We start from the raw sequence: 26,238 nt of genomic DNA on the forward strand, positions 1-26,238 counted from the left end.
CCTCTCATCTGCTAGAAATTGTCGTTAGTTAATCAGTGTTAATAAATATTTTCTCTTCAGTTGCTATGAGGATTGGTGCAAAGTACATAATTTAGTGTAAAGTCTTGTATTCAGCATAATGAAGAGTTCCAACCTGTTGTTCATAAAGAAAGTTTCCTAGGTCTTCCTTTCCTAGGTAACTCAGTAAAGCTAGGGCTTCTTTTTTCTTTTTGTTGGAAAAAAAATTTTTGAAGCAGACTTTATACAGGGTTAGTCACCAATCATGTGGCCACAGATCACATTATGAAGTAGAGTTTTCAGTCCTGAGTAATTTATTAATCGTCTTTCTCTTATTTAGCAACATTGCCCATTCAGTATTTTGAAATTATCGTATTTTGTTTTCTCACAAATTTAGCCAGCTGATGCTCTGTCGTCAAAAATTGTATGACAAGTTTGCATAAAAAACATGATGTTTTTCAAGAATTGCTTGTTGTGAGATATAAAACGAAATTACTACTTTTTTGTTTACCCACAATTCTGTGTGTTTTCCCACTGAGGGAATTTAAAAGAAGGAACACGTTTTTACTTGCCAGAAGTGTGAACCTTCGTAAAATTTTCCATGAAAACATGACACATTTTAGTCTATAACATAATGGAGAAGAATTACAAAACTCCTTTTTCCTCTCATCATTAGAGGTGTTTGACAGTTCCTGTACTCTCAGGAAAGATAGAGGTACAATGTAAAAATTCTGCAGAATGAAATGAAAAAAGCATGGTTGCCTTTATGGTCAGCCTGGGATCAAAAATAATGAGTATAGAAGTAAAATGTGAGGGAATATTTCAACTACAATATGCCAGTAAAATATAATTGTCAATATTAGGACAGATATTAAGAATCCCCTCTTTACAGAGGACTGTAATGTCCAACGCTTGATCCTTTCCTCCTTTTTACTGCATGCTTTTCTTAGTATAGGGTTTTACCTTAGGATTATGTTTAAAAAAATTTAAGGCAGTCAGTCCTCACTAATCTTAATAGCCTAGGCTATGAATGGGAGAAGCTCTGATCCTGTGAGAATATTTGCATGGAGCTTATGCTTATATGGGGTCTTGAAGGCGTTCCCTGTGTGCTCTGCCTTCAAGTAGTTCCTGCCAGGTTTTGCGATGGTATAATACAAACACAGTTTCTTTCTCTTCCTCTCTTTTTTTTTTAATTTTTTTTTTTTCCTGAAAGATGGTAAAAATCCAACGTATTCCAGGACCCAAGGAGCCGGCCGAACTGACATACTATACTTTGTACAACGGGAAACCTTTGCTGGGCACTGCAGCTGCCAAAATTTTGAGTACTGTTGACTCCCAGCGGATGGCCTTGACACTAGGTTATGTTATTCAAGTTCAAGCTGATCGTAAGAGTTCTTTTAAAAATTCTCTCGTTTAGTCCTTTATTTCTTTCTTTGTGAAAATACCAGTGTGAGTGTGGGGAGCCTCCATTGATCACAGAGAGAAATTTCAGCTGCATCTTTCTGAGCAGCTGCTTAAGTCAGGCTGCTCTTTTTCCTATGGAAGACAGACTAATCTTTTATCATACTAAATCAAAGCTATATACTAACTGTTATTTAGCTGATCACTGTAAACTCTACTGTTCAACTACTTTTACACACATACAGTTCTGTGAGCTGAACAACTGTATGGAACTGTAAATTCAGAATTCTGATGCTAATGACTCCTGGGGCTAAATTGCTATTCAGATAAATTGGCCCAAAGTAAAATGTGGGGGCTATCAAGAAGTCCCTTATTTTTGACTTGTACAAAATAATGTAGAGTATTTCTATCTCAAAGGGATTTTATTTTTTTTAAATAATAATTTTCACCAAGAACTTTGTAAAGTGCACGACATGGTTGTTGAAGATATTGTTTAGACACAAATCAGAAAAGTGAAGTTGAACAGAACTACCGGTGTGTATGGACAATTTTCAGATTCAAGATATGGTAGTATCATTCAGAATAATGTGGGCAAAAAAGTAATCCATTCTTGAAAAGTAATGTGTTTTCAAATTTCTCTTTTAAGACTTGCATCAGTTACTGAGTGATTGTGGGCGCAGGTGTTTTCTTAAATTTTTTTTCTTATATTCCTATGTAATTGACCCACAACTGTGGTGGAGCTTAGAGGGTTTTTTGTGCAGTAACAGCTTAATGTGTGAATTGATGCTTTAATTGAAACTCTCCGCTTTGCCAAGGTATTTATCCAGATGGAATTAAAATTATATAGTGGACTTCTGTACTGGATCCCTTTACTCACTAAACAGCATATAAAATGGGACTCCCTGGTGCCATTATTTCTGCCTGAAGGACAGTGATGTTGAAATAATTACATGTAACACTGATAGAAAAAGGAGGGACCACTGTAATAAATAACTGATGTATCATCCATAAACATATGATTGAGTTAAAAGTATCGTTTAATTTTCAGAGAATGCACTATACACTGTACCTGGTTTTTGGTTTGATCATGGTCTGTTACTGACTTTAATTGGACTGAAACCAGGGGTCTCCATTCCTGCTGCCATAAAGTCTAGCATTTAAATTCTAAATTTATTTGTTTTCCATGAGAATATTTTTTATTTTTAATGTAATTTTTAGTAAAGCATCTATAGATAATACATAGCAGTTTCCCAGCTCTTCACACAGTTTTGTGATTTATATGGGTATTTAGGTAATTATGACATCTGCTGCTCATCATCTAACTTTGTACTTTCATCATCTGATAAGGCAGCCTTGTTCATCTGTAGATTTTTTTTATACAAGTTAAATATGCACAGAATACTGTAAGAAGAGAATATACAGAAATTGAAATTATGACCCTGGGTAACTGAGATTCTAAAGCTAGGGTATTTGAAATGTAGGAGATAGTTCTATCTTTATACCTTATTATAGAAAAAAATCAATTTCTTTCATTTTGGACATGGTATTTGTAGACTGTCTTTGTATTCCCAAAGAAAATACTTTGTGTGCACTTCATTTTTACTCATTATAATTTCTGTTATAGCAGAATGAAAAGTTCTGTGTCAAAATGCAGTAAGAAAAGACATCTACCCTCAGGAGTTCACAGTCTGGTTAGACAAGACAGATGAATAATAACAAAAAATATGGATGTTCCCGTTTTATAAGTGAGGGACTGAGCTATAGGAAAATGAAAGGCTTGCTTCAAAATCCACTGAAGTCTTATTGAGCTGAATGAACTGTGGATTGACTTATTCAAGGTCACATTAGAAGCTGGTAACTGAATTTAAGATGTAAACCAGGATTCCTAAATGTCTGTTCTAGTAGCGGTAAGGTCATAGTTCCTTCTGCATTCCCTAGAAAGAATGAGTATAATTTTTCAACAATTGTTTGTTGCTCCTACAACAGCAGTCTATAATTAAAGTTACTGTTATCTGGTAAAATTCAGATACAGTTTCCTTTCCCACAGCCCTTTCATCCCCAAACTCAATGTCAAAGTCAATAACTTAGAGTCGTGCAAGTCCATTGAAAAGTGAACCTTGAAAGCTTCAGCCTGGCTTTTTGGACAGTCTTTAAGCATGTGGTTACCGTTACACTGTGCACAAGATATGTACCTAATGGTGCCATTCCTACATCACCCAACAAACTACATTGGCTTTGCAAAAAGTTGTAGATCTACAAAGGAAACAGGCTCAAGCTTCAGACATTCAGCTGGCTTTTGTAACTGCTGCTGAACAAGATGGCATGCATTTGAAGTCTGAGCCTGAGCTGAGTGCCTCTGACAGCTAATAAGCTCAATGACATTTGAAAGCGCTAGTCCCCTAGGAAATGGGAAAGGCTGCTTAATGCTGGTATTCTCACAATTGCCTGTCCACACCAGCAACCAGTGGCGTAGGAAAATAAATAGAGATAGCATGATGAAGTCCACACAATATTTCACTAAAACAAAACACAACATCACAAGGAGATTATCTGGTGTTTTTCCAGAAGGGAATAAAATGAAAGAACCGGGGATGTGTCACAGGAGGATCTTTTATGAGTGTACAAGTTGAAGGTTGACACTAAGGGACTTTATTCTGATAAAATGGAATCTAAAACATTTTAGCATCACTGCATTTCTGAAATGGTACCCTTTTCCTGGTGTCATTAATATATCTGCAAGTAGCTCTTTCCAACCTCATCATTTCCCCTTTTTCAGAAATGATGGATTCATTTTGATGTTAACTATGATAAAGTATTTCCAGAGCTCAAGAGAAGCATTTTCTTACTGCCTTATTGATAATAACTATTAGTGTGCTTAGCTTCATTGGTTTTGAAAAAGCTCTGGAAAGAGATATTTTTTTTTAAAGTCAGTTTACTCTTGCTTAGCCAATAAGTCTTTGACACCAGATATGGACTCCATGTGTATAGTTTTAACACACATGCTACCTTACATAAGCTCTTCTTTTGTTTGAAAAATAATTAAGGTTGTATTACTTGCACCTTTTATATTTATTCTGTAAATGAACTGTTGGAGTGATATCTAATATGGCATCTAACTTGACTTGAGAGCTGATGGCTGCCTTTGCAGCTGGCTATAACTAAGAAAGAGAAGAGGGCCCAGGGATTTGTGAATTGAACTGTGTTGCTGATTCATTTTTTATTATTATTAATTTTTTTTTTACTTAAGGAATACAAAGGTATAGCTAGTTTACTACCAACCCTTTAATACTAATTATTGTATGGAGACAGTTGAAGACCGTGTTGGAAGCAATTGAAATCTCACGTTTGCACAGTGAAACTTGCCAATGCTGCTCTCCCATTTTCTGTAGCTGTGGTGAAGAACCCCCCAAACAACCTGTGGATCATTGCAGCGGTGCTGGCTCCCATTGCTGTGGTTACGGTTATCATCATCATCATCACAGCGGTTCTGTGCAGAAAGAACAAGAACGATTTCAAACCAGACACCATGATGAACCTGCCCCAGAGAGCTAAAGTGAGTGACCAGTCTGTAGACTGAGGATGTCCATTTGCTTTCTGAGGCTTTAACTGCGTTTCTCTGCTAGATGTAGTTGAAGGATGTTTGGAATTGAAATGGTCGTTACTCACAGGCTGGATCTTTGCACTTCTCTGTCCTTGATACCACTGGCCACAGCAATTACCCTTCTGGTTTACTCAGAACTCATCAACTCCTGTTACGGCTTGTCCCTTGCCACATAGGTAGCAGTGACAGAATAACCGTTACACAGTGAGGTAAGGCCCTGAGCCATTAGGTCTGAGTAGGCTTTACTCAGGGCAGTTGCTTCCTTCATAAAGCTGAGGAAATAGGAATTATGCCTAGGACCTGTCAGCAGCACGTCTTCCATAGGACCTCATTCTCAAACCCACGGCCTGAGCTGCTCCTGCGTGCTGCAAGTGGCAATGGCTGAAGCTCTGGTCTTTGGCAGCAGTTCAGACCTGGTTCTTACCAGAAGTTCTCCACCGAACTGCTAATCGGAAAAGCCAATATTTGATTTTTTTTTTTTTTTTCAGAAATTTTCTCCCACTGCTATCCTTCTTTTAGATGTTTTGAACTTTCTAATTTACTTGGGGATATTTTTGGTTGGGTTCAAACCATTGTATTTTCCTTAAAGTTACAAATCTGTATCAATTACAGGATGTTTTTTTCCAAAATCAAATGCATTCGAAGTTTGATTCTCTGTCTCCAACAGAAAAATGTCACAGAATGCAGATTTGTCTCTGTAGTGAAAAAAGTCTGCCTTCTCAGTGCTGCTCTTAAATGGCTCTTACAGGGCCACCCAAAGTTAGGAGTTTTTAGCCTACGGAGCCTGTGTGTAAGTCATGCTATTCCTTTGCCCTTTTATCTGGCTTTGTTCTTCTCCATTGGCATGGGATTGAAATGATAAATTTTTTCTTTGGTTTCTTAATGCTACAGACAGCAGGATTATTGCGATTTCAGCTCTGTTGCTTCTGCTGAAAAATGCAGATTGGAGGGAGGCATGATGCATGTGACAGCTCTCTTCTCATCTTAGGTTAGTTGCAGATGGGTGCAGCTGGTGCCAGTTGGAAAAAGACATTTGTATCAAAAATGATGCGAAAAAGACATTTTCATTTTTGTTCCAGTATGCTCATTTATCTGGTGTTATCAAACTAGTGTTAAGACTAGGTCTGCAAAAGTGAAACAAGCAATACAACAAACACAAAATTAATACCACTGCAGGGATATCACGTAAGTTCCCACTGAAACCTCTAACATGCAAATCATGCTTTATTAGGGGCTGTTGCAAATACTGTGCACCTTCTTATATGTAATCTTCTTCTTATATGTAATCTTAGTCCCAGCTAAAGTACTAAATGAGACTAAATTTGTACATTGTTTGGAGCTGGTCATGATTATGGGATGCTTTACAGCTAGCTATTTATTAAGGAAGTTGATATTTAAAAACAAACACTGCTGGTTGAATCTACAGCACAGAAAAAACTTGAAAGTATTTTAATATTTTAATCCATAGCTGTCATTCCAAAAAGAAAGAGAAAGTGAATTTTTACTTTTCCTGAGAAATCAGATTTCATCAGACTATAAGATACATGGTCAGGTTAAAACCTATTCAGTCAGGTTACATTTGCATCAGCAGTGTCATCAGACAGATGATGGATCTGCAGAACAAAACAACTGGTGCCGAGCTCCCAGCATCCACACTGCACTCGTTTCAGATTTTCCTGCAGACTTGCTCACATTTGCAGCTGGAGTGCAGGAGGTCCACTTCTACAGTGCATTTCCCCTTTTTGGTATATTTTGAGACTCCATAAAATTCAATTTAATTTCATTATATGAAAAGTGATGCATTTCAAAGGAAGGCCAGATTGCTTTCTGTTTAGTTTCACAATGATAGTTCCATCAAAAATGTTCAGCCAAGTCTAGTTTAGAGTATATGCTGGTATATGGACTGTGGAAGATAAATTCTGCAGCGGGATTGGGAATGGACTGGTTTTGTCATTCCTGATTTCAGCGTCTTTAATTAAATAAAGCTAAGAAATGTATTTTGAGAAGATAACAAAATAAGGTTATTTTGAAAAGAGCAGTTTTACTTTAATTTTTAATTCCAGCATTAGGGATATCAGGAATAGTCATAATTACTTGAACTGTAATTGCTACATTTCATGCAGTTTGGCAATACAAATAGCTGATGAACACATACCTAGATCACATTTAAAATGAATGTATTGTATTTCATGGCTTAGAAAAGTGCCTGAGAATGCTTGATTGATGCTGAACCTGTTCTGTACGTGGAGTCACAGCAGAGAGATTTTTAGTTTAAGAAGCAGCTTTAGTATTTTGTTTCTGTGCATCTGAGATTTGCTGTTGAATCACTGGAGTGGTTTTTTGATACCTTTTGAATATCCAGCAAACTGTATAGAGAGGAAAAGAAGCCTTGGATTTCAGCTGGGTTTGTTCGTAGTGGTGCCATCTTTTGTGTTTGGATTCCAAAAGTCCTGTACCAAGGGGACTGGCAGGGCAGAGCTGCTTGTGCATCACTGCAGTCGAATTGCTGCTGGGAGCAGCAGAGGCTGCAGGTCCTCGCAGAGCAGAGCTGCCTGCCACGTCCCTCCAGAGCCTCCGTCCCGTGCCCACGGGATAGGATGCACGAACACAGCACGGAGGAGTAATGAGACATTTAGCCTTAAATGTCCTTCTGCAGCTGGGGGAGGTGATGTAACGTAACAGCAGGATTGCTGCCTGTGCCTGGTAATTAAGGAATGACTTTGTTGTTATAACAGACTGAAGGCTACATAAATTAAGTTTAAAAAATGATCTCTCATACATAGTGTAGTTTATAGTGTCTTTCGTAGGAATTGAGTTGCTGTTCTGAATTGCCTTAGCAGTTGGAGACATCTGGACTAAGTTGCAGGGGAAAAAGGGACTGTTACCGTTTTTTTCAATTGGCTCTCCAGTTGTAAAATTAAAAGAAGTATAAATTCAAACCAGTGAAATTCTGATGGGAATTTATTTTAATGTTCCTTCAATGCTGTTTTTATTTTAAGCATCTGTTTTATTTGAGGTTTTGGATAGATGTTAGCTTTTCTCTCCCTTGCTTTCTAATTCACAGCATGCTTTTTTAAAGACTGTAATCTGATTTGTCACCTTTTCTTTGTTTTAGAGCATGAAAGCATAAGCTTGCAGGTAAACAGAGATAAGATCTGCAGTCTAAGACACACGAGCAAAAGCAAATACTGCAGGCCATAAGAAAACAACCACTATCAATTTGATAAAGGGCTTGGAAAAAAGAGATCAGAGAAACTGCCTATGTACACGAGTGTACATGTAGAGGGGAGGGGCTGATCATCCTTTTTTCTTTTTTCTTTTCTTTTTCTTTGTTTTTTTCTTTCTTTTTTTTTTTTTTTTTAAACTATGTGTCTTTTTCGTGATCATTACAAGGAAAAAAAGGCCCAGAAACAACTCCCTATGTTCAGACCGCCCTTTACCAGGCAATGTAATTTAATGGTCTTGTAATTCGTTTATTATTTCAAAAGCAATATTCAAATCCCAGTCCTTCGATCTGTCTCAGTATTTTAGCTGTATTGGACATCTACGCTTGCAGTGCTTCAGCAGTGCCCGATCGCGATTTAATCTTGCCAGTTCCCTTCAGGGGTGGTAAAGCCATCTGCTCCTGTGGGCTTTTACAGAGCAGGGTTCCAAGATCAAATTTTATTTAACGCAATATGTCCGCTGATGAGGATGGCTTTTTCAGCTCTTCTTTTACTGCAGTTTGTCTCCAGACATGGTGGTAAGTAGAACTCAGATTAAAATAAACCTTCATTTTCTTTCTTCGACAGATCCAAGCTGGGACTCTGCAGAGTTCTTTAGTAATTCTCGTGTTCTGCTGCTTCTGGTTTGGTTTTATTTGTTTCCAGTTTGTTTGTTTTGTTTTGTTTTTTAAATAAGAAGTATAAGTTGTAACTTTTTCTACTCTTTCAAAGGCATGGAAGGAGAAATAAGTGATTTATGCAGCTCTTCTCTTTTGTAACCTTTTTTGCAGAATATCTAGGATGGTCTTGACTAACACTTAATACAGATAACAAGCTTGAAAAACATTATTTTGGTTAAAAAATATTACTATCTAGGATGTTGGGCAGTAGTTCTTCCTAGCTGTCCTTCACACAGCTTCTGCTTCCCCTTTCTTCTTTCCCTTCTCTTTCTTAATTTCCTCCCTTTGTAGCTAATTTGGTGGCTGCTTTTGTGGTACCCTGCCTTCAGAAGAGGGCAAGCAGAAGGCTGCGTCAGGGGCCATATTGTCGTGACTGGCCATGGGGTGTGATGGTGAATTGGAATTTCTCTGATAGGTTGCAAGTTCCGTTGTGGTAATGTGCGGAGAAATCTGCTCTCCCAAATCAGCATTAGCCCAGTTAGCATCTCCTTAATGCACTGGAGCTACTTACCAGAGGAATACTGAAGTACCGGGAGCACATGAGAAATCGTCAGCCTCAGTTCAAACAGGAGATTGGGAACACAATGCAGATTCCCGTTAAACAAAAAGCATGTTGTGTTTTGTTTTAAAAAAGAGAAGACAGCCCCATTATTTTCAGACTGAGACGCCTGTGAAATTCATCTGTATTTATAGCTGTAGCCTAGATTTAGTAAGGGACAGAACAAGAGAAAATGTTTTTTCAGAGCTTGTCCTTTTTCTGTGCCATCAGCAAATTTTTTTATCCAGCTGATTTTCTTCCGGAACTAAAATATTCAATGACAATGTGATAGGAACCTGAGACAGACCATTCAGTTATTAACTGTCTAATTCTGATGTGTTTTCCAAAGTAGGTTGGAGTGTTAAAATCACCATTGCTCACCTTTGAAGTGCTTCATGGTGCTTTTTTAGCATTCTGTCAGTAGTCTTTGTACTTCAGGAAGGGCATCCTTCCAGTTTTTGGTGAATTAATTCAGTTTGGTGTAGCAAGAGCCTTTGTATGGTTTTTACTGGGTTTTATTTTATGTTTTGTGTTTTTTCCAAACATGGTCAGGAATTTCTTTGTATGATTTATTTTTCAAATTCTTTTTTCTTCTCTTTTTTCTAATAGAAAATGCAGTTTGGAAAGTTAAGTTTTGCTTAAATGCTTTAATTTTTCCATTAGGAGAATCCACCTTTTGGTGGCTGCTTTGCCCAGAAGGCATGTGTCAGTTCTACTTGTTCCTTGCAGAAGCAGCAGGGAAAGCCCAAAGCCCGGCTATGCTTGGGCAGAGGCCGGGCACACTGCCCTCGGCTGCCTTGCAGCAGGGCTCTTGCGAAAGCCACTTCCCAAGAGAAATAAGTGAAGTCAATAACAACCTTCCCAGTAGGCAACTGGCAAGACAGGGGAAATAGAATTCCACTGATCTGAGAAAGATGCTTTTCTGGAAAATGTTGCCCATGAAACTTTGATGTGTGCCTTTTTTACTTTGTTTTGATTTGGAATAAATTACTCCCACCCTCTTTGGAAGACTTTTGTCAGAGAAAGTTTTCCATTTTCTGTATGGTCTTATTTTTCTCCTTCCTAATTTTTTTTCCTGTCTGCTCATTCTTCCATTGTCTGTTAAAGGAATTCCTGGGAGTGTTACGGCAGGGTTAGAAAGGCTAGCCAAGATCAATTTTATACTAACTAATGATATTTAAAATATGTGGAACGGAGATCTCATCAGAAAATTGGTTTGTTGGGCATTCATATGGCAATCTACATATTTTTACCTGTTGCTTACATAATTAAAGTTGTTAAGGGGTAGTGGAAAATTTTATATTAAAGTGGAAATTTTATATTAACATAGTGATGCATGCTGGAAATGTCTTCTTTTTTTTTTTTTTTCTCTCCCACTTTATTTGCAGCCAGTACAAGGCTTTGACTATGCCAAGCAACACTTAGGTCAGCAGGGAGCTGAAGATGAGGTTTTACCTGTAACTCAGGAGACTGTGGTACTTCCACTTCCGGTTAGAGATGCTCCCGCCTCCCAGGAGAGAGAAATTACTCAGGATGGGAGCACCATCAAAACTGCCAAATCCAATGAAACAAGGAAAAGGTACAGACTGGCATGTTTCCATAGAGGGGTGGAATAGGGTACGTGCTGCTAGTTGCTTAGGAAAAAACTGTAAGGATTGGCACCCAGGCTCTCTGTGTGGCAGATGGTTTCTCCATGATCTATTGGCATAACACTGGTCTGCGCTGGATGTGTAAGATTGCTGCAAAGTACAAGGTAAAATAAAGGGAGCTCTTCACAGATTGCACACGCATAGAGGAGGTAAACAGGAGGTGGCTCTCATATGCATGCTGGTGTTGTACAAGAGGTGAACCCACACGAAACGTGGGATCTGGAGTGTGAACACCGATCATTTCTCAAACAAAAGACAGTACCTCAGCCACTGTAAGTTGCTGTAGTTCCATTAGCAGAAGGGCAAACTCTAAACATCCACTAAATTATAGAAGACCTCTAGATCCAAAGTATCTACAGCAGGACAAAACTTTTGAGAATGTGAGAACAGACTAGACAGTGTCTAGGATAAAGCGACCCCGGTTTGCTGTTTCTTCGTAGTAAGTCTACAGGGTTGTAGGATCACAGATTAGAAATCCCACAGGAAGCTATCTGGCTCTTCCTCTTCTCCACTGCAGGGTCAAATACCCCCCTAACTCAACTTCATCTACTTTTTAAAAAATCTTCCAGTGGTGGGATGATCACAGCCTCCTCAAGCAATCTATTCTTGACTACCTTTCCTGTTAGAAGTTTTACCTGATGTCTACCCTCAGTCATCATCAGAATAGCTGAAGGTCATGATTTCTTGTCTCGGGCAAGGAAAGCAGATAATCCCTTTACCCTAGCTGTTTTGCATGCTTCAGTTCTATTTTTCCTTGACCCGCTCTCCTTGAAATTAATTTAGAGGGGAGGATCATCAACTTTTTATTGCTGAAGAATGATACTGAAGGGAAGAAAGGAAAATAAAACTGTTAGGTAAACAGCCTGAACATCAGTAACAGCTGCTGTCTAGTTCACTGGCATTACACAGCCCTTGCCTCTTGAAGGGACGTGATAACATAAACGAAGATTATCCAGCTAGTGCAGAGAAATTCTATAGAAAATCAGATCTTCATAGCTGAGTCACCTCATCTTGTACTTGTCAATGCACAATGATATTTGCCCCTTTGGAGCAGGAAGGCTTGGAAAACTCAGCACAATGTTGCTGTGTGCTGTGACAGGGACACACTGGAGCCATCTGCAGCTGCGGGAGGTGCCGCACAATGCAGGGCTGGAGGACCCAACGCTGCTGCTGTTCATGGTGGGCAGACCTCCCCGTGGGTCAGAACCTGAGGTTTTCCCTACAGAAAAATGGAAGTAGAAGGATCCTGAACTGGTGCCTGGTTTGGAATACTTCTCTGGTTGTACAGTAAATCACCAGGAATATGGAGAGAGCTGTCTGCAAGGAGTACCAATAGAGAAGAGCAAGCCAGCTGAGAACTCCCCTGGTTCCTGCAGTTGCTTTGCTGGGTTTGGGTGTAAACTGTTATTCTGCCCTTTAATGTCAGCAATGTGTTGTTTACACCACAAATCACTCAAACCATGAGAGTCAGGTTTTTATAGTCCATGTGACCCAAACAGCACTTGTCCCTTTTAAAATCTTCTGTCCTCTGCTGAAATGGCAAATGGAAGATCAGCATGATGCTGGCTGTGGCTGCTGGTGCTGGGCCACCACAGGTCAAGTCTTTGCAGGAACTGTTCTTTAAGATGTTTTGAAGCTTCTCCAAAGCCATGTGTAAACACAGACAAAAAATGTAACCCCCCCTATTAATTAATCCTCTAACAAAAGTGATTAAGCACTTCACTCAGTCCTTTGAATGAGCACAAAAATCCCCCTCTACTTAATCGGCACAATTTTAAACAAATGTTGATAAGCAAACTTAATCCAGGAATTCACAGGAAAGTTATTCTCATTATAAAATGTGTTGAACCTTGGTCCCTTTCTAAACAAATATCTAAGAGTTAGTTTTCCCTCCTTCAGGCTGATTACTTGAGTAAGTGAGAACATGCAGAATTTTAGCCTTTTTCCATTTCCGGGATCTGTGTCTGGGGATGGAATTTAATGGTTTCTGAAGATGAAGAAATATTTCTTGACCTTTATGTATTTGCTTTTTGATCCAGGCTACTTTGCAGCCTAGAAAGGTCAATTTAAATCAGACTGCCATAAAGTGGCTGGTAACTGATCAGAATATCTTCTCCGATATTATTGCTGAAGGAAACTTCACAGTAAATGATACGATGGCCACTTAAAAAGCATGAATATTTAGATTAGTGGCAGCAGAAATTATTGTGCAAGCTATCTGTGCTTGCTTCTTTTCCTTGTTCCCAAGTGGAGCGGATTTTCTTCAGGTGTTGGTCTGTCCCTGGATGAATTTTTTTACTGGGCTGGGATTATTCATTAGCACTGACAGACAGGTTTATTGGGGAGAAATATGACTTTTCAAGTATATTTATTCTCAATAGAATTTTGCAAGAAAATCCTCAGGCTGGACTGAGCTGAGCTGGATTGCATGCTGAGTTCTCCTAAAGCCCTGTAGCTGGAAAGAGCCTGTCTCACATTATATATGTTTCCACCTAGGCTATCTTCAAAAGAGGGTCCCTAAGAATTACCTTTCCCATACTTGTCCTTTCCTGTTCTCACAACCGTAAATTGTCTCTGCTTACACCACACAGGGCAGTCAGAACTGGAGGCAAATGAGTGTTTCAAGCTGGCAATACAGTATTGGCAATAATTTACAGGATGTTTTTTTACGGTTGCTTTGCTGTAGTACCATTTTCTGGATGTAAAGCCATTGTGACAGCAATAGAACTTGATTTTTTTCTTTGTAAATGAAAGTCCTTGTGACTAGGTCCATTTTTTTCCTTTGATGCAACCTCTTTATGTTACCATGTTGTTGGCCACAATTCAGTGACAGGTTGCAGATAGGTGCATGAGGAACTATACAGTTCTTGTAGATAGTTGTTATTGCTATCGTGGTAAGTTTTGCATGTAGAAACAATGTGACACCGTGTTTGCGTGTGGAATAGCACCAAATTTAACATTTTCTACTTTGACCTGCTTTTCCCAACTTGTGCATTAGGATTTGGTTAATTTACTCACTCCAAAAAGATGAGAACTTCTGCTGAAAGCTTGCTCCCAGTGCAGCCCAGAGTTATGCTGCTCATTTCTGTCCTTGTTCCTCATTGGGACTGAACACTCACAGTGGTTCTGCTCTGCCCGTCCTCCTCACTCTCTGCAGGGACTGGTTTCAGGGCAAGGATATGCAATGGCTCAGTAAAACAAGCATTTTCGCAGGAGTTTCAGCAAGTAATGGTGCTGATTAAACCAGGTTATGTGCAAAAAGGAAAAAAGGAGAATTTTCTTATTATGTTGTGTGTGTGTACGTGTAAAATGAGTGAGTGAATTTTCATTGTGGCTGACCAGTTGAGTGTAAATGCAGACGAAATAATAAAAGAATTAGTTTAGCCACATATATTAAAACAAAGAACTGCTTTATTTTAGCTGTGTAAATGACACTGAATTGATAACAGGATTTTTTGTCCTCTGCCGCTTCTGTCATTGTGGGGGTTGCGCATGAGAGGTGTTTGCTTTCGATGCCACTAAGATGCCTATCAGCGCTGAGATAATTGGGAAGTTGTGTTCTGCCATCGCTCTGTTCCTGCCTTTACTGTGTTTCTGTGTGCAGTTTATATTCTGTCTCCTTTTTGTACAAAATCAGACTTGAAAACTCAGTGATGCAAACTGTGCGAATGAAATAACCTTGAAATGAGGTTTATGAGGAAGAGCTCACAGCCTCCCTTGTTGCTATGGTTACTTGCAGCCGGTCCCCGAGTCAGAACGGCTCCATCATCAGTAACGGGTCGGGAAAGCCCAGCTCCGGCCGGAGCTCCCTCCAGAAAGTAATGGCACCACAAAAAGTGACAAAAGACGAAGGAAGGAAAAGAAACGGTGAGAAGTGTTTCTTGATGAAAGCTGCTTGCAGTCGCCCCTGTAGCCGTACCCACCCAGGCACTAGCTATGTCAGAAACATCTTCCTGTACCTTCAGCAGTACTTAGGCATTTTCTGCTGTAGCTGGTTTGATTTTTTTTTTTCCTTCCCCTTTACTGCTATAACTGTTTCTCGACCTCACATGAAACAGTGTGGTGTTTACTCTTTGTGTGGGCCTTTGCAAGTTTCCTTTTTCTTTTTTTTCTTTAAATACCAGTAAACTAAGGAAAACATGATGCTGCTTAGTAGGTGGACAGGGTTTACAGGTTTTCTTTGGTGTAGAGCCCTAATTTCCATTACTGCTGTTGCTAAGCTGGCCTCGATCTGAGTGAGATGAATTAATTAGGTAAAAATTAATTTGAGAAAGTATGAGATGTCCAGGCCTTAACTTTCCATCTCTTATCATCCTTGTCATACCTTTTTGTTACTAACACTTACTGGCAGCTTTTCCTGATGCACCTAGGATGTTAACGCTGGATATTTCTCCCAAGCCCTTGGTTAATGGTGGTGACCTTGTGACTTGAGATGTATCAGGAACATGTGAGGAGAATCCCCTTTCTTCCTTGCTTTTCTCTTGTCTGTGCCTCTGCTTATTTCTCCTGAGTTATGGTTTTGCTTCCATAGCTATATTTTTCATATGAATAGAAAACACTGTGGCTGAACCAATTGATCATTTCCTTCTAAAGGGAGGGAATTAAACTCAGTGTGGTCTCATCAGATTCTATCATGAACACAAGTCCATAATTCTTGTTTGTCAAAAAGTAAGTGTTGATGGAAAGACTCGGATAAAGAGAAAATCTTAGTGTAGATCTTCTCTTTTTCCAGTAAACCACCTGAGTAACCTCTGTGGAGCATTCTGATGGCAACCCTGGTATCACATCAGATCATATAATCTCTTGATGATTGTTGTGCTTAATACTAAAGTGTCACACAAAGACTTTGCTGCTTTAGCAGGAATACAGTGCGATACAGGATCAGATACAAAGCACCAGAGATGGCCTCTGGTCTGTACGGCAAAATCATACTGTTGTTCAAGTGTCCTCTGTTCTTTCCGTTCATGTACCATAGACTACTGCATCTTGTGGGGGTGGTATAATCGATGTAACTGTAGTGCTCTGTTTTTAAACTTGCTTCACTGGGATTTGTGCACATCTGCAAATTCATAGAGAAGTGAAGTTGTTAATTTTCTTTTGTTATGTGTTTTTCACCAGTACTGCTTTCTTCTGACAGACCTGTCACTTTACTGATTACTCCAGACCTGTAATAATAAGTATTCTGGCTTTTTTTTTCATAGACAGCATAACAATATTTCATGGTTCTAAGTTTCAAGGGTCATAATTATTTTTTCCACTGTTCCAAATGTAGCACATTTTACGAGACAACGAAAGTTATGGTTTCCAGAGTTAAAAGCTGTTTGATTTTTTTTTTTTTTCTTCCCTACCCAGGAAAGGCAATATTCAAAACCAGCATCAGGTGAGGTTTACATGCATAGGAAAAATAACTTAGTGAAGGTATTGTTTTGTTTTGTTAGGTTTTAAATCTCCCAAGAAAATTGGTAAGAACTTCCAGTTTCTTTGTTAAAGAATTGACTAACACCTAACATTCTTTCTTCTGATCTGGACTGTAGTGCATTCCTAGAACATACACATACTACTTAAAGAAATCTTTCAATGTAGTATAAGGAAAAACTGACCCTTTATTTTAAATCTTAATTTCATTGTAATATTAGCTTCAACTTATGTGACAACAATAACTATGCACTTTTCATACTATGCTGGAAAACTAGTAACTGTTTTATTGACATATTTATCTTACCTTCTTTCTTCTGTGTTCTGAAAAAAAAAAGCCTGAATAATGATGTTACTTAATATGGTCAATGTGCTCCTTGTTCAAAGCAGCTAAATGATTTCTAGTTCTAGCATCGCAGGGAAAACATCTTTCGTGTGTGCCCCATTCACACTATGGATCCTTGTCATTTGTTTTTACTGTGTGCTGGCAGTGAGATCTTCAGCTTCTGTGACAGAAAGGACAAGCAGAATTTGCCCATTTTAAAAGTAGTGGTACAGCATATATACAAAATATGAAACAGACTGTTTCCATCTGACTGTTCTGGCTTTGAAGCAACCTGTGGGTGAAAGACCCTATTTGGAGAGCCCTCCTGGTAGAGACTTCAGCTACTTCTTGAGGAACTTCCTTACTCAACTGCCATTGCCTGGTAGTGTCCAGGCACAGATGTGAAAGGGAATAAATACAGTCTTCCCTGGTAGAAGAGATGGGGACTTTTTAGCCCCAGGCATATCTCTTAAGATATGTCTAGGAGAGTTTCCTGATACAACCCTTTCAGAATAGCTTCTGAGAAGGAAGACACGGTCATGGGAGATGAAATGGCCTTCCCCTTACCAGAATTACACAGCTAGCCCCACATTTATTCTCATAAGCATGTACAGATGTGGTTTTGACTTTTGGGTTGTATGATCCAAAATGCCTATTGAAGTTGAAATTAAAAACTAAAAATCAAGGCACCCACTACTTTTCATCATGGAGCTGACGCTTTGTTCCCCAGTGCTATGATTGCAAACACTGTTGTTATACCTGATATTTTGTTCTTTTTGCAGGGTTTTGTCTTTATCCAGCATGATTAGCATCAATAGGATATGTTGGCTGTTTTTCCTTCCAGTTTAAGAGAGAAGCCTCTTTTCTCCTAGTTGTTTGTTTGAATCTGCTCCAGCTCTCTATCTTGGCTGTAGGCTGATGCCTCTAATGCGCATGTCAGCAAAAGCAGCAGCATATTTTCTTCTCTGAAAAGCAGCATCTTAAAACTGGAATGAATCCCTTGATGGTCACATGTTTGATTTGGGAACTCCAAGTTAGAATGGCTCATTAGTTGCCATAGTTACAGACCAATTTTAGATTCTATTTCTTGCTGACATTTGGTTACACAGAAAAATGACAGCACTGGATGTTACCTCAGTACACAAACTCTATATGGCTTGTATCAAAATTGACTCTAAATGGAGTGTGTCAGGGCTGAGAGTGAACAATGTGAAACCAGCATAGACTGACAGGCTTGGCTTAAGGACTTGATGTTTGGGAGAATCAGGAGAACCCTTCAGCTAAGCCTTATTTCTACAAGAAACATGAATAAAATATCTATTTGTATTACAATAATGATAAACTTAGGTAAGATAATTACATTTTTTCCCTTTTGTTTTTCTTGGAAAACACTAATTAGTATTTTAATAGTAAATTTCCATTCTGAAAGTTGATGAGTTGTGCTTTCATTTACTTTGGGCATTAAAAAAAAAAAATTAAACCTTTTTTTTTTTAAAGTGCCAAATTGTGTATGTTAGAGGACTGTGAGATGAATGAATCTGCCAACAGAGGTACTGACAATTTCCAAGACAGGTTTGTAAGAGTGTGGAAGAGAACAACAGGATATTGGCACTTTCACGCATTGTTTTGTCAGGCTGAACATCATTCAGGGAGAAGAAAATGGATGAACGCTTAAGTACCTAAAGAACTATAGCAGCCTACAGTAAAACCTTTCATTTCATTAGCTCCTCACAAAATGTAGCCAGAGAAAGTTATATAGGCTGTTTTTCCAGCCTTTGTTTGATCTTGCAACCTTCCCATTAGCATCTTTGAGAGGGCATGGTTGCTTTTTTTATTTTGAGAAAAACAGAAGCTTTAGTTTCCTAGCAGTTCTTAATGAAGCATATGCCTCCATACCTTTTGGGCTGAGGACCTGTATAGTTGAGCCCAATTTTGTACCTGAACATCATCATCATGAAAGGACACATCACAGGTAGAGATGCACAAGCAGCATTCCCAAAGATTCAAACTTCCTTGTGTAAGAAACCTTCCTTTCCTCCTCCTAGGAATCCCAGCTGGAACACTTCTTCTCATCTTCTGAGCATTTGGGCATTGTCTTTAAAAATAGATGTAACTTTTCAGAAGTCGTTCAGTCAAGGACCTCACTACTTTTAAAAATGCCAGTCTCTTAAGACTATCATTTTCTCTGTCCAGGCAGAAGATGTCATATAAATTTTTAGTTCTCTTTTCCCTCTGTTCTTTGTAGGGATATCTGAAAATCAGGAACAAAGTACAGGGGAGGAAAACTTGGCTGTATTATTGGCTTAGCTAAAAGCAAAGGGATTTTTGAATGTAACTCAGCCAAGCTATGATACGCTGCTTCCTTTATTCTACAGAAGTGTGGGCCACCAGTTTTCACACTGTCCAATGCAGCAGCTCAGCGTCAGAGCCAGCTTTTCTGAATTTCTGAGCAGTTGTCTGTAGTGACTCCAATTAAAGTGAAATATGGCAACAGCAATTGAATCCAGTAGCAGTGATGTAGCAGTCTGCTTTGATACACAAGATCCTCCAGCTAACTCTGTATCCCAGCAAACTTCCAGCATCCTTCATCTGCCTTTTCTGTGCTGGGTGGGGTGAAATACAAGTTGGAGTGGAAAGGGCATCATCTTGCCAAATTTTTGTCTTTTAAAATTGGCTTTTTAATCTAACCTAACCAGGTAGGCTTCCTAGTGACTCCAGAGGGTCACAGCTAATTGGGACAGATGTCTCTGCTCTGGAGGAACTCGCCCTTCTCTTTCCAGTGAGGAAGGAGCCCTGACAACTGCATTTGAGCATATGTGCAGATTTGAAGTGAGATACTTCCCTTCCATGATGCCTGTGTCTCTGAAAGACTGAGAAGTCAAAGTGCTAGGTAGAATTTATGGTGAAAGAGAGGAGTCCATTCTTTTCATCATTCATTCCCGCATCCTGAAGCACTAGCTTCATTTGCCCCAGAAACAGTATTAGTGGGGATCTTTATCTAATTCTTCACTGCCTCACAGTAAACTCCTAGGCTTTTCTGGAGTACAGACATTTAACAAAATCTACTTGTTCAGCTGAAATGCCTCATACTGGCACCAGTTACAGTTCTCCCTGAGCCTCCCAGAAGCTTTACACTTGTTTTTTTTCTCTTTTCTCCAAAGATTTCAGCTCGTGTGACATAGCCTAATATTTCACCATATTTCCATTTCTTCCACTGTCTTTTTCTTTTGTGTGTGTCTGGTTTAAATGTAGAGAGCACTGTGACCCTGCTAGCATTCCTGCTGGTGACAGTGAACCCTTTGTTTCTTCAGACATAGCCAATACCATTTCCTGCTGCTTTTTCGCTTGGTTTTGGTTTGCAAGAGGCAGCCAAGTGTTGTAACCAATTCTATGAACTTCTGAGCCACGTTTCTGAGCCTCTTCACACTCCTACAAAAGCAAAAAGGTGCCAGTGCTCCACCGCCTCTTTCCCTGGAGAGAGAGTGGGAGAAAAACAACATCTCCAAGCTGTCCATACTGTGTGAGTGGGGCCACCCAGGTGCTGTGTTCACAGGCGTGGTAGAACTTGCATAGAGTAACTGGAAAATACTTTCTGTTTGGCCTCTTTCCGGTTCTCCGGTCAGCATGGCTAATTCGGCTTGCCTTTTTTTTTTTTTTTTTTTTTCTTTTGAGCATGTATTTTTGATGCTTTTCTCACGGCAAGAAAATATCTTATGCTGTGTTGCTAAGATGCCTGTTGCAGCAGACCTCTGAAGGAACTGAGACCTGCAGGCGGTTGCAGCATTTCTTTAAGTATTTCTTAATTCACATCTGCCTTCCCCTCTGGATGAGCTTTACTTTGCCACTAATTGAGTCTGACAGCAGTTTTCATCCAAGCAACAGTGTGAAGAGTGTGTAGATGTTCATGCCATCAGATCCAGTGGCAGTCTGGATGGTTGTGATCTTTCACTAATATGTCAGCATTGAAGACGACAAATGTATGGTTTTATTGTGCAAACAGAAAACTATTTCTGCAAAGCTTTTTAAAACTCGTAGAGCACTACTTTCTTAAAGAACTGGCTTCTATTGTAGGTTCTCATGCCTTACCTGTATTCTTTGTATAGTCATCATCCTTGTCAGTTTATTTTTTTTTTTTTTTAATTATTGGACATGCCTAGGATGCTATTACAGAAGTGCCAGCCAAGAAAAGGGGCTGATGGATTATCTACAAACAGTATGAAGTGCATGGACTCTTATTGAAAGACTTCAATAATTAAATAGATGAGGCATATGCAGTTGGAGGAGAAGACATAACCACAGAGAGAGATATCCTTGCCTCTGCTTGTGAGGCCAAGAAACCTTCACAGAAAGTGAACCGAACAAGAAGTTAATAGAAGAGTAGACACCCCATGTATACAGTTTCATAAAAAAACCTGCAAATACCATTTTAGAGATCTCAAACAACGTGCTCAGATAACTCCTATTTGAGGATCCCAGGCAAACCCAGGACTGCACCATCTCAGACACATGGCCTGGCATTTAGCAGAGTTTGAGAAAATAACATCCAGGAGGAATCATGGGCTGCTTCCATTAGTCTGTAAGCTATCTGCTTCTCTGAAAATACAATATTTGTGCTGTTCATGAAAGGCTTAGAGTCACACTGTCTCACAGTCGGGTATATTTTGGAAAGGGTGTGTTTGTACTCAAGTATGTTTTCTGTTACACTGCAGTATTTTATAGAGAGGTATTTCAGCCCCTGAATAAGTTCAGATACTGATGTTGGGAAGCTCATATTTTACTTGTAGGCTTATAAACTCCTTCAGAAGCGTATGTTTTTTTTTTTTCCTCTTGTGTCCTACCTGTATGGAGATAGTCAGCTGGCAGATGGAATGATTTAGATGATGTAGAAAAATTCTAATTTTTTTATATAGAGATTTTTCTCCAAAATTAAAATTATTTCTCCTTTATTAATTTACATTCAGGAGTCAGGATTTCTGTTTGAAATACCGATTCACAGGCTCTTTCCTAAGGAGTTAGTCTTTTAGATCTGTGGCATAGTTCATGCTTTATCAAACTATAGGTGTATACACTATAGGTATGGTTATAATGTTTGCATGCCCTTCATACAAAATAAATCTTTGAAAATTTTCAAGGCTTCATTGAATGACCTAAAAAAAGGCAGAACATGTCTACCTGCTTGTGTTTCCCAGGTTTTGGCTTTATGTGTTTTTCTTCATCGATGCCATTGTTTTTCTGAGGCCTTCCAAAATCGGCAAATGGTTGCTGCTGAGCAGGACAGCACATATCTGTGTTCTAAGTATTTTGCTGTAAGGTTACCTGATCCACGGGTAACTTAAATTTCCTTACTTTTTTTTTTTTTTTTACAGGTAAGTATTTCAGTCTTCCTTTTCTCCCTTCCAGTGTATTTTGATTTGGGAGAGGGGAGAAAAGACAAGGTGGAGGGAAAGAGAGAGGGAGAAGAAATCTTGTCTTGCCTTCATATCGAAATCTTAGGCTGACAAAAATATAACTTTTTATTTTTTAATATAAACTAGTAGCTAGATAAAACCAGAATATGCCACCTGGCTAACTGCTTCTTAACTGGGCAGAGCTGCTGTTGCTCAGCCCCTTCCCCATCGGCTGGAGGACTGGCAGCATGAGTGGGCACCACTGGCTGGAAACCCCACAGAGCTGCACCGAGCCTGGCGGCTAGCATCCCCGGAGCAGCCTTGATCTGGCACGTCTTGTACACTAATCACCCCAGTGATGCGGAGATAGAGCTTCGGCAGTGGTCCTGCTCTTCAAACACCCGGTGCCGTGCTGATCTTCACTGCAGTTGGCCCTCAACCTGAGTAAATGAATTGCTTCGGATGTGTCTTCTTGTACTTCAGTCACAGGAGGATTAGGAGTAATTCAATCTCAATGGATCATGGTGCATGAGTTACCCAACACAAGATATTTTAGAAATGGGAAATTACTGTTAAGTAGGTGGTTAAGTCAGTTTTTTGTCTTGTTCTGCTGCTGAATGTCTAAGTCTTGCTATGTGTGCACGCAGGCAGCGCAAGCAAGAGTAAAACAATGACTCCGTAATGTTGGTATGCTTCTGTTTAAAAACAGAAATTAAAAGCATTGCTTTAAATCTATGCGGCTAATTATAATAAGTAAATGTGCTTATTGTGAGTGACTATAAAGAATATCTGGGCAGTTTTCTGAAGTTTCCCACTCCCATCAGTCGCTCGCCCAGCTGAGGCATTCGGATGGGTGGACTGGCCTGGGGCCAGCTCTGCACAGGAGAAACAAACACTCCCAAGACTCCCACTTTTCTCTGGGCCCCCTTTGGTTTGTTTTTTAAAGTTTAGACATTGCTATGGTTCAATAGTGTTAGAAATGCCTGCTGTAAATTCTCTCAGAAAGAGATGGATAGGAGGAAATATTAAAATTCCCACAGTACTTGCTAACGGTTCACTGCCCATACGAACTACAGCAGTGTGCCTGGAACTGCAGGTCACAGACTCTCTTCATCACTCATTGGTGAAAAAAAGAGCAACGGGGAAAAAAGTACTTTTGTAGTATAAATGCTAATTAGTGAACAAATGCTAAACCAAGGTGGATTTCCAATTTCTAGTCCCATTTGGCTGTTATTTCCATGCCAATAGCATGCAGTAGATGGGGGAGATGTGCTCACCAGTGAGAGGGATGATACTGAGGGTGCTCTTTGCTGTTAGCATCAGAAGTAGCTGTTGTCTGTGATTCCTGATTTTCTTTACCCTTAATTTTTCTTTTCTTTAATGAGTCTTTGAACCAGAGGAATTCTGTTTATATAAGCAAAACTCTTGGTTTCTGATCCTGAAACAAGGTCTGAGGAGACAACCCACACATCTGTGGCTAGTCATGTTCTCTGTGGCTGCCTGGAGATCACTGCTGAGTCTCAGCAAACGCAGTCCTTCTGAAACACTGGGGTGGAAATGCAGCTGCACTTCTTGGTGCTTTCTGCTTGAAGCAGGGTACACAGAGGATGTTTGGAAAGAATCATGTTTTGCAAGTTGATGCTTAGCCAGGGTTTTTGGGCTTGCCTGGCTCAGGCAAATGCTGAGACAGGCAGCCAAAGAGAGGGCCTTCCAGAACTTCTTGGTACTTGAACCGCTGCCGAGATACTATCCAGGCTCACCTGAGCTGTAATCATCATGAAAGACCATCTTTGTCGGTGAAAAATACAATTCAGACAAACTTTTTCTCTCTTGGACATAGCTGTGTCACAACAACCCTGAGGGAAAAACATTCATGCTTCATTTTTTTTGTTACATTTATGTTGTAATGTAAATGCATTCCTGTTCAAGTGCATTCTGTGAGGGGCAAGTATCTCTTCGTTCATCTGATATTGATGGTGTGGTGTCCTGGCAGCATGGTTGTCAGTGGGTGTCCAGCAGTTAATTTCAGCGAACCAGGCTTGTGATCTGCTTGCTCCGGTGAGCTTACAAATTCAGAGTGTTTGAACAGCCCTAGGAGGGATGAGGGGACCCACTCAGACCCCCTAAAGACTCAGTCATATTTGGACAGTTCCGTGGAGCCAGAGGGACGATATTTAATGACAGAGTGACTTAACCCATATATTAAAAGCTCAAGTAGTGTCAACTCCAGTCCACACTGAGTGCAGACAGCAAGATAATGAGCTTACTCAGTGGGTTCATATTTTATGTTACCACTGTCAAATATTTTCTTACCAAAATCATTGGCTGTCTAAACTGCTGAGTTTATACAAGTCCATTGTAATTTGTGCAGTGATTAAATATTAAACCAGAGTGTATTTTCAGAGGAAATAAATTTAGAGCAGACCACTTTGTTCTTTAGCAGAGGATCTCTGCTCCTGTCAGTTAGGAGATGGAGCAAACATTATTCCCTGTAATAGCATAATTATTCAAAAATGTTTGCAAGGATCTCTTTGTAGAATTTGTGCTCATGCTTTAGAGTAATTTTTTTATTCCAAAATGAGGATAAAAGGTTTAAGATTCAACAGCTGACAAGGTGATGCAGGTTTACAAACAAAATTGGAGGAGAAAGGGCCCAATTGATGTGAAAGGGTTATCCATTTATATAGAAATCTAAAACTAAGGATGCTTGACCATGCTATTTAATCTAAAGATTTTCAGAAGCCTTCTTCTGTCTCTCAAGAAATTTTAATGATTTAACTTTACAGCCACCTGAGGTACTGCTTTGCAAAGCAAAAAAAAAAAAAGCATAAACTTGAACACCATTAGTTTCTTGAGTGTTTTTGACATACTACAGTAATTCTTTTGTTTTAACAGATGGCATTTTTAGCATTGATAACTTTTGCTAAAATCAGTTTCCAAGTTTTGAGAATGCCCATGCTCTCGCAGTGTGACACAAAAAAAGTTGCACTCTTGGGTTACATCAGATGTAACTACTAACGCCTTGGCATGTAGAGATGTGTGTGTGTGCGTGTGTGCACATAATTCTTTTCCATGTGAAACCTAGGAAAAAATGTACTTTGACTTTCATTATAATTTTCATACAATTTTCTATGTCTATCTTTCTCCTTTTTTTTCCATCTTATTAGTGCAGATTGGAAATCAGCCTTCTTTGGGGGAGTGCCAGATAATGCTTTGAATACCTAATGTTATCTGTAATCTAATGGGATTTTATTCTAGTATAAAGGTCTTCCAGGTCTGCTCCTGGAATGTACTGAGCACATCATTAATCTAAATCATGTGCTCACTGAATTTCACCTTGAACATGTAGTAAAAATACGTGTATCTTTATGCTGAGTAAGTCTGATGTGCTTTAGTGCCCATAAGTGACGAAGAGGAAGGAGGCATTCTTTTTGATAACATTGCCAAATCTGCCATTGACCCCTTCGACACCTCGTCTGGATCGGTACAGCTGATAGCTATTAAACCCGTGGCACTACCTGCTGTTCATGCTGCATCAGATAGGAGCCAGGAATCTGCCATCATTAATGGAGAGGTAAGGACTGTCTGATAATGTCTTCAGCTGTTTCCTTGGCTACATCCACAGGTGGAACAGTCTTAAGCCTGTTGGAGTTGAGGACCGGTAGGAGTTATTCACGCTGAGGCTATATGAAGTCCAATTAGCATTGTGGGCTCAGAGGTCTGAGAATTTAAGATTTACTCCTTCATAGTGCACCTATGAATGCATGCAACCTTGGAAGAGGCAATTTTCTGTATTCCTACCTTCCCAATATCCTTGTCTTCTATCATATTTGTTTTAACAAAATGAGTAGTTAAGGCAGAGAGCAGAATAAATCTTTTGTCTACATGAATTCTGTGGCTGAGCATGGAAATGTGTATAGATCATCTGGGTGCCAAGCTGATCTTTCTATACTGAGCAATGCATCTCATTCGGAGCAAGAAGCGACGAAACAGGACCATCGTGTTTCTCAGTCTGCACGCCAGTCTGTGCACAGAGGATGCA

The 26,238-nt window shown here is 39.5% G+C and overlaps 1 protein-coding gene across 1 annotated transcript in view; it reads left to right on the forward strand.

Annotated features, from left to right (window-relative positions):
• KIAA1549L (KIAA1549 like) overlaps window positions 1–26,238 on the forward strand; it is a 77,846-nt gene that overhangs the window by 22,364 nt on the left and 29,244 nt on the right. The window contains exons 12-16 of the mRNA XM_009956467.2: window positions 1,211–1,382; window positions 4,788–4,951; window positions 10,809–10,999; window positions 14,809–14,936; window positions 25,592–25,770. Coding sequence (XP_009954769.2) covers window positions 1,211–1,382; window positions 4,788–4,951; window positions 10,809–10,999; window positions 14,809–14,936; window positions 25,592–25,770 — 834 coding nt within the window. The remainder of the gene's footprint in view (window positions 1–1,210; window positions 1,383–4,787; window positions 4,952–10,808; window positions 11,000–14,808; window positions 14,937–25,591; window positions 25,771–26,238) is intronic.

The sequence above is a fragment of the Leptosomus discolor genome, chromosome 12 (genome assembly GCF_034619465.1).
Source record: "Leptosomus discolor isolate bLepDis1 chromosome 12, bLepDis1.hap2, whole genome shotgun sequence".
Taxonomy (NCBI): Eukaryota; Metazoa; Chordata; class Aves; order Leptosomiformes; family Leptosomidae; genus Leptosomus; species Leptosomus discolor.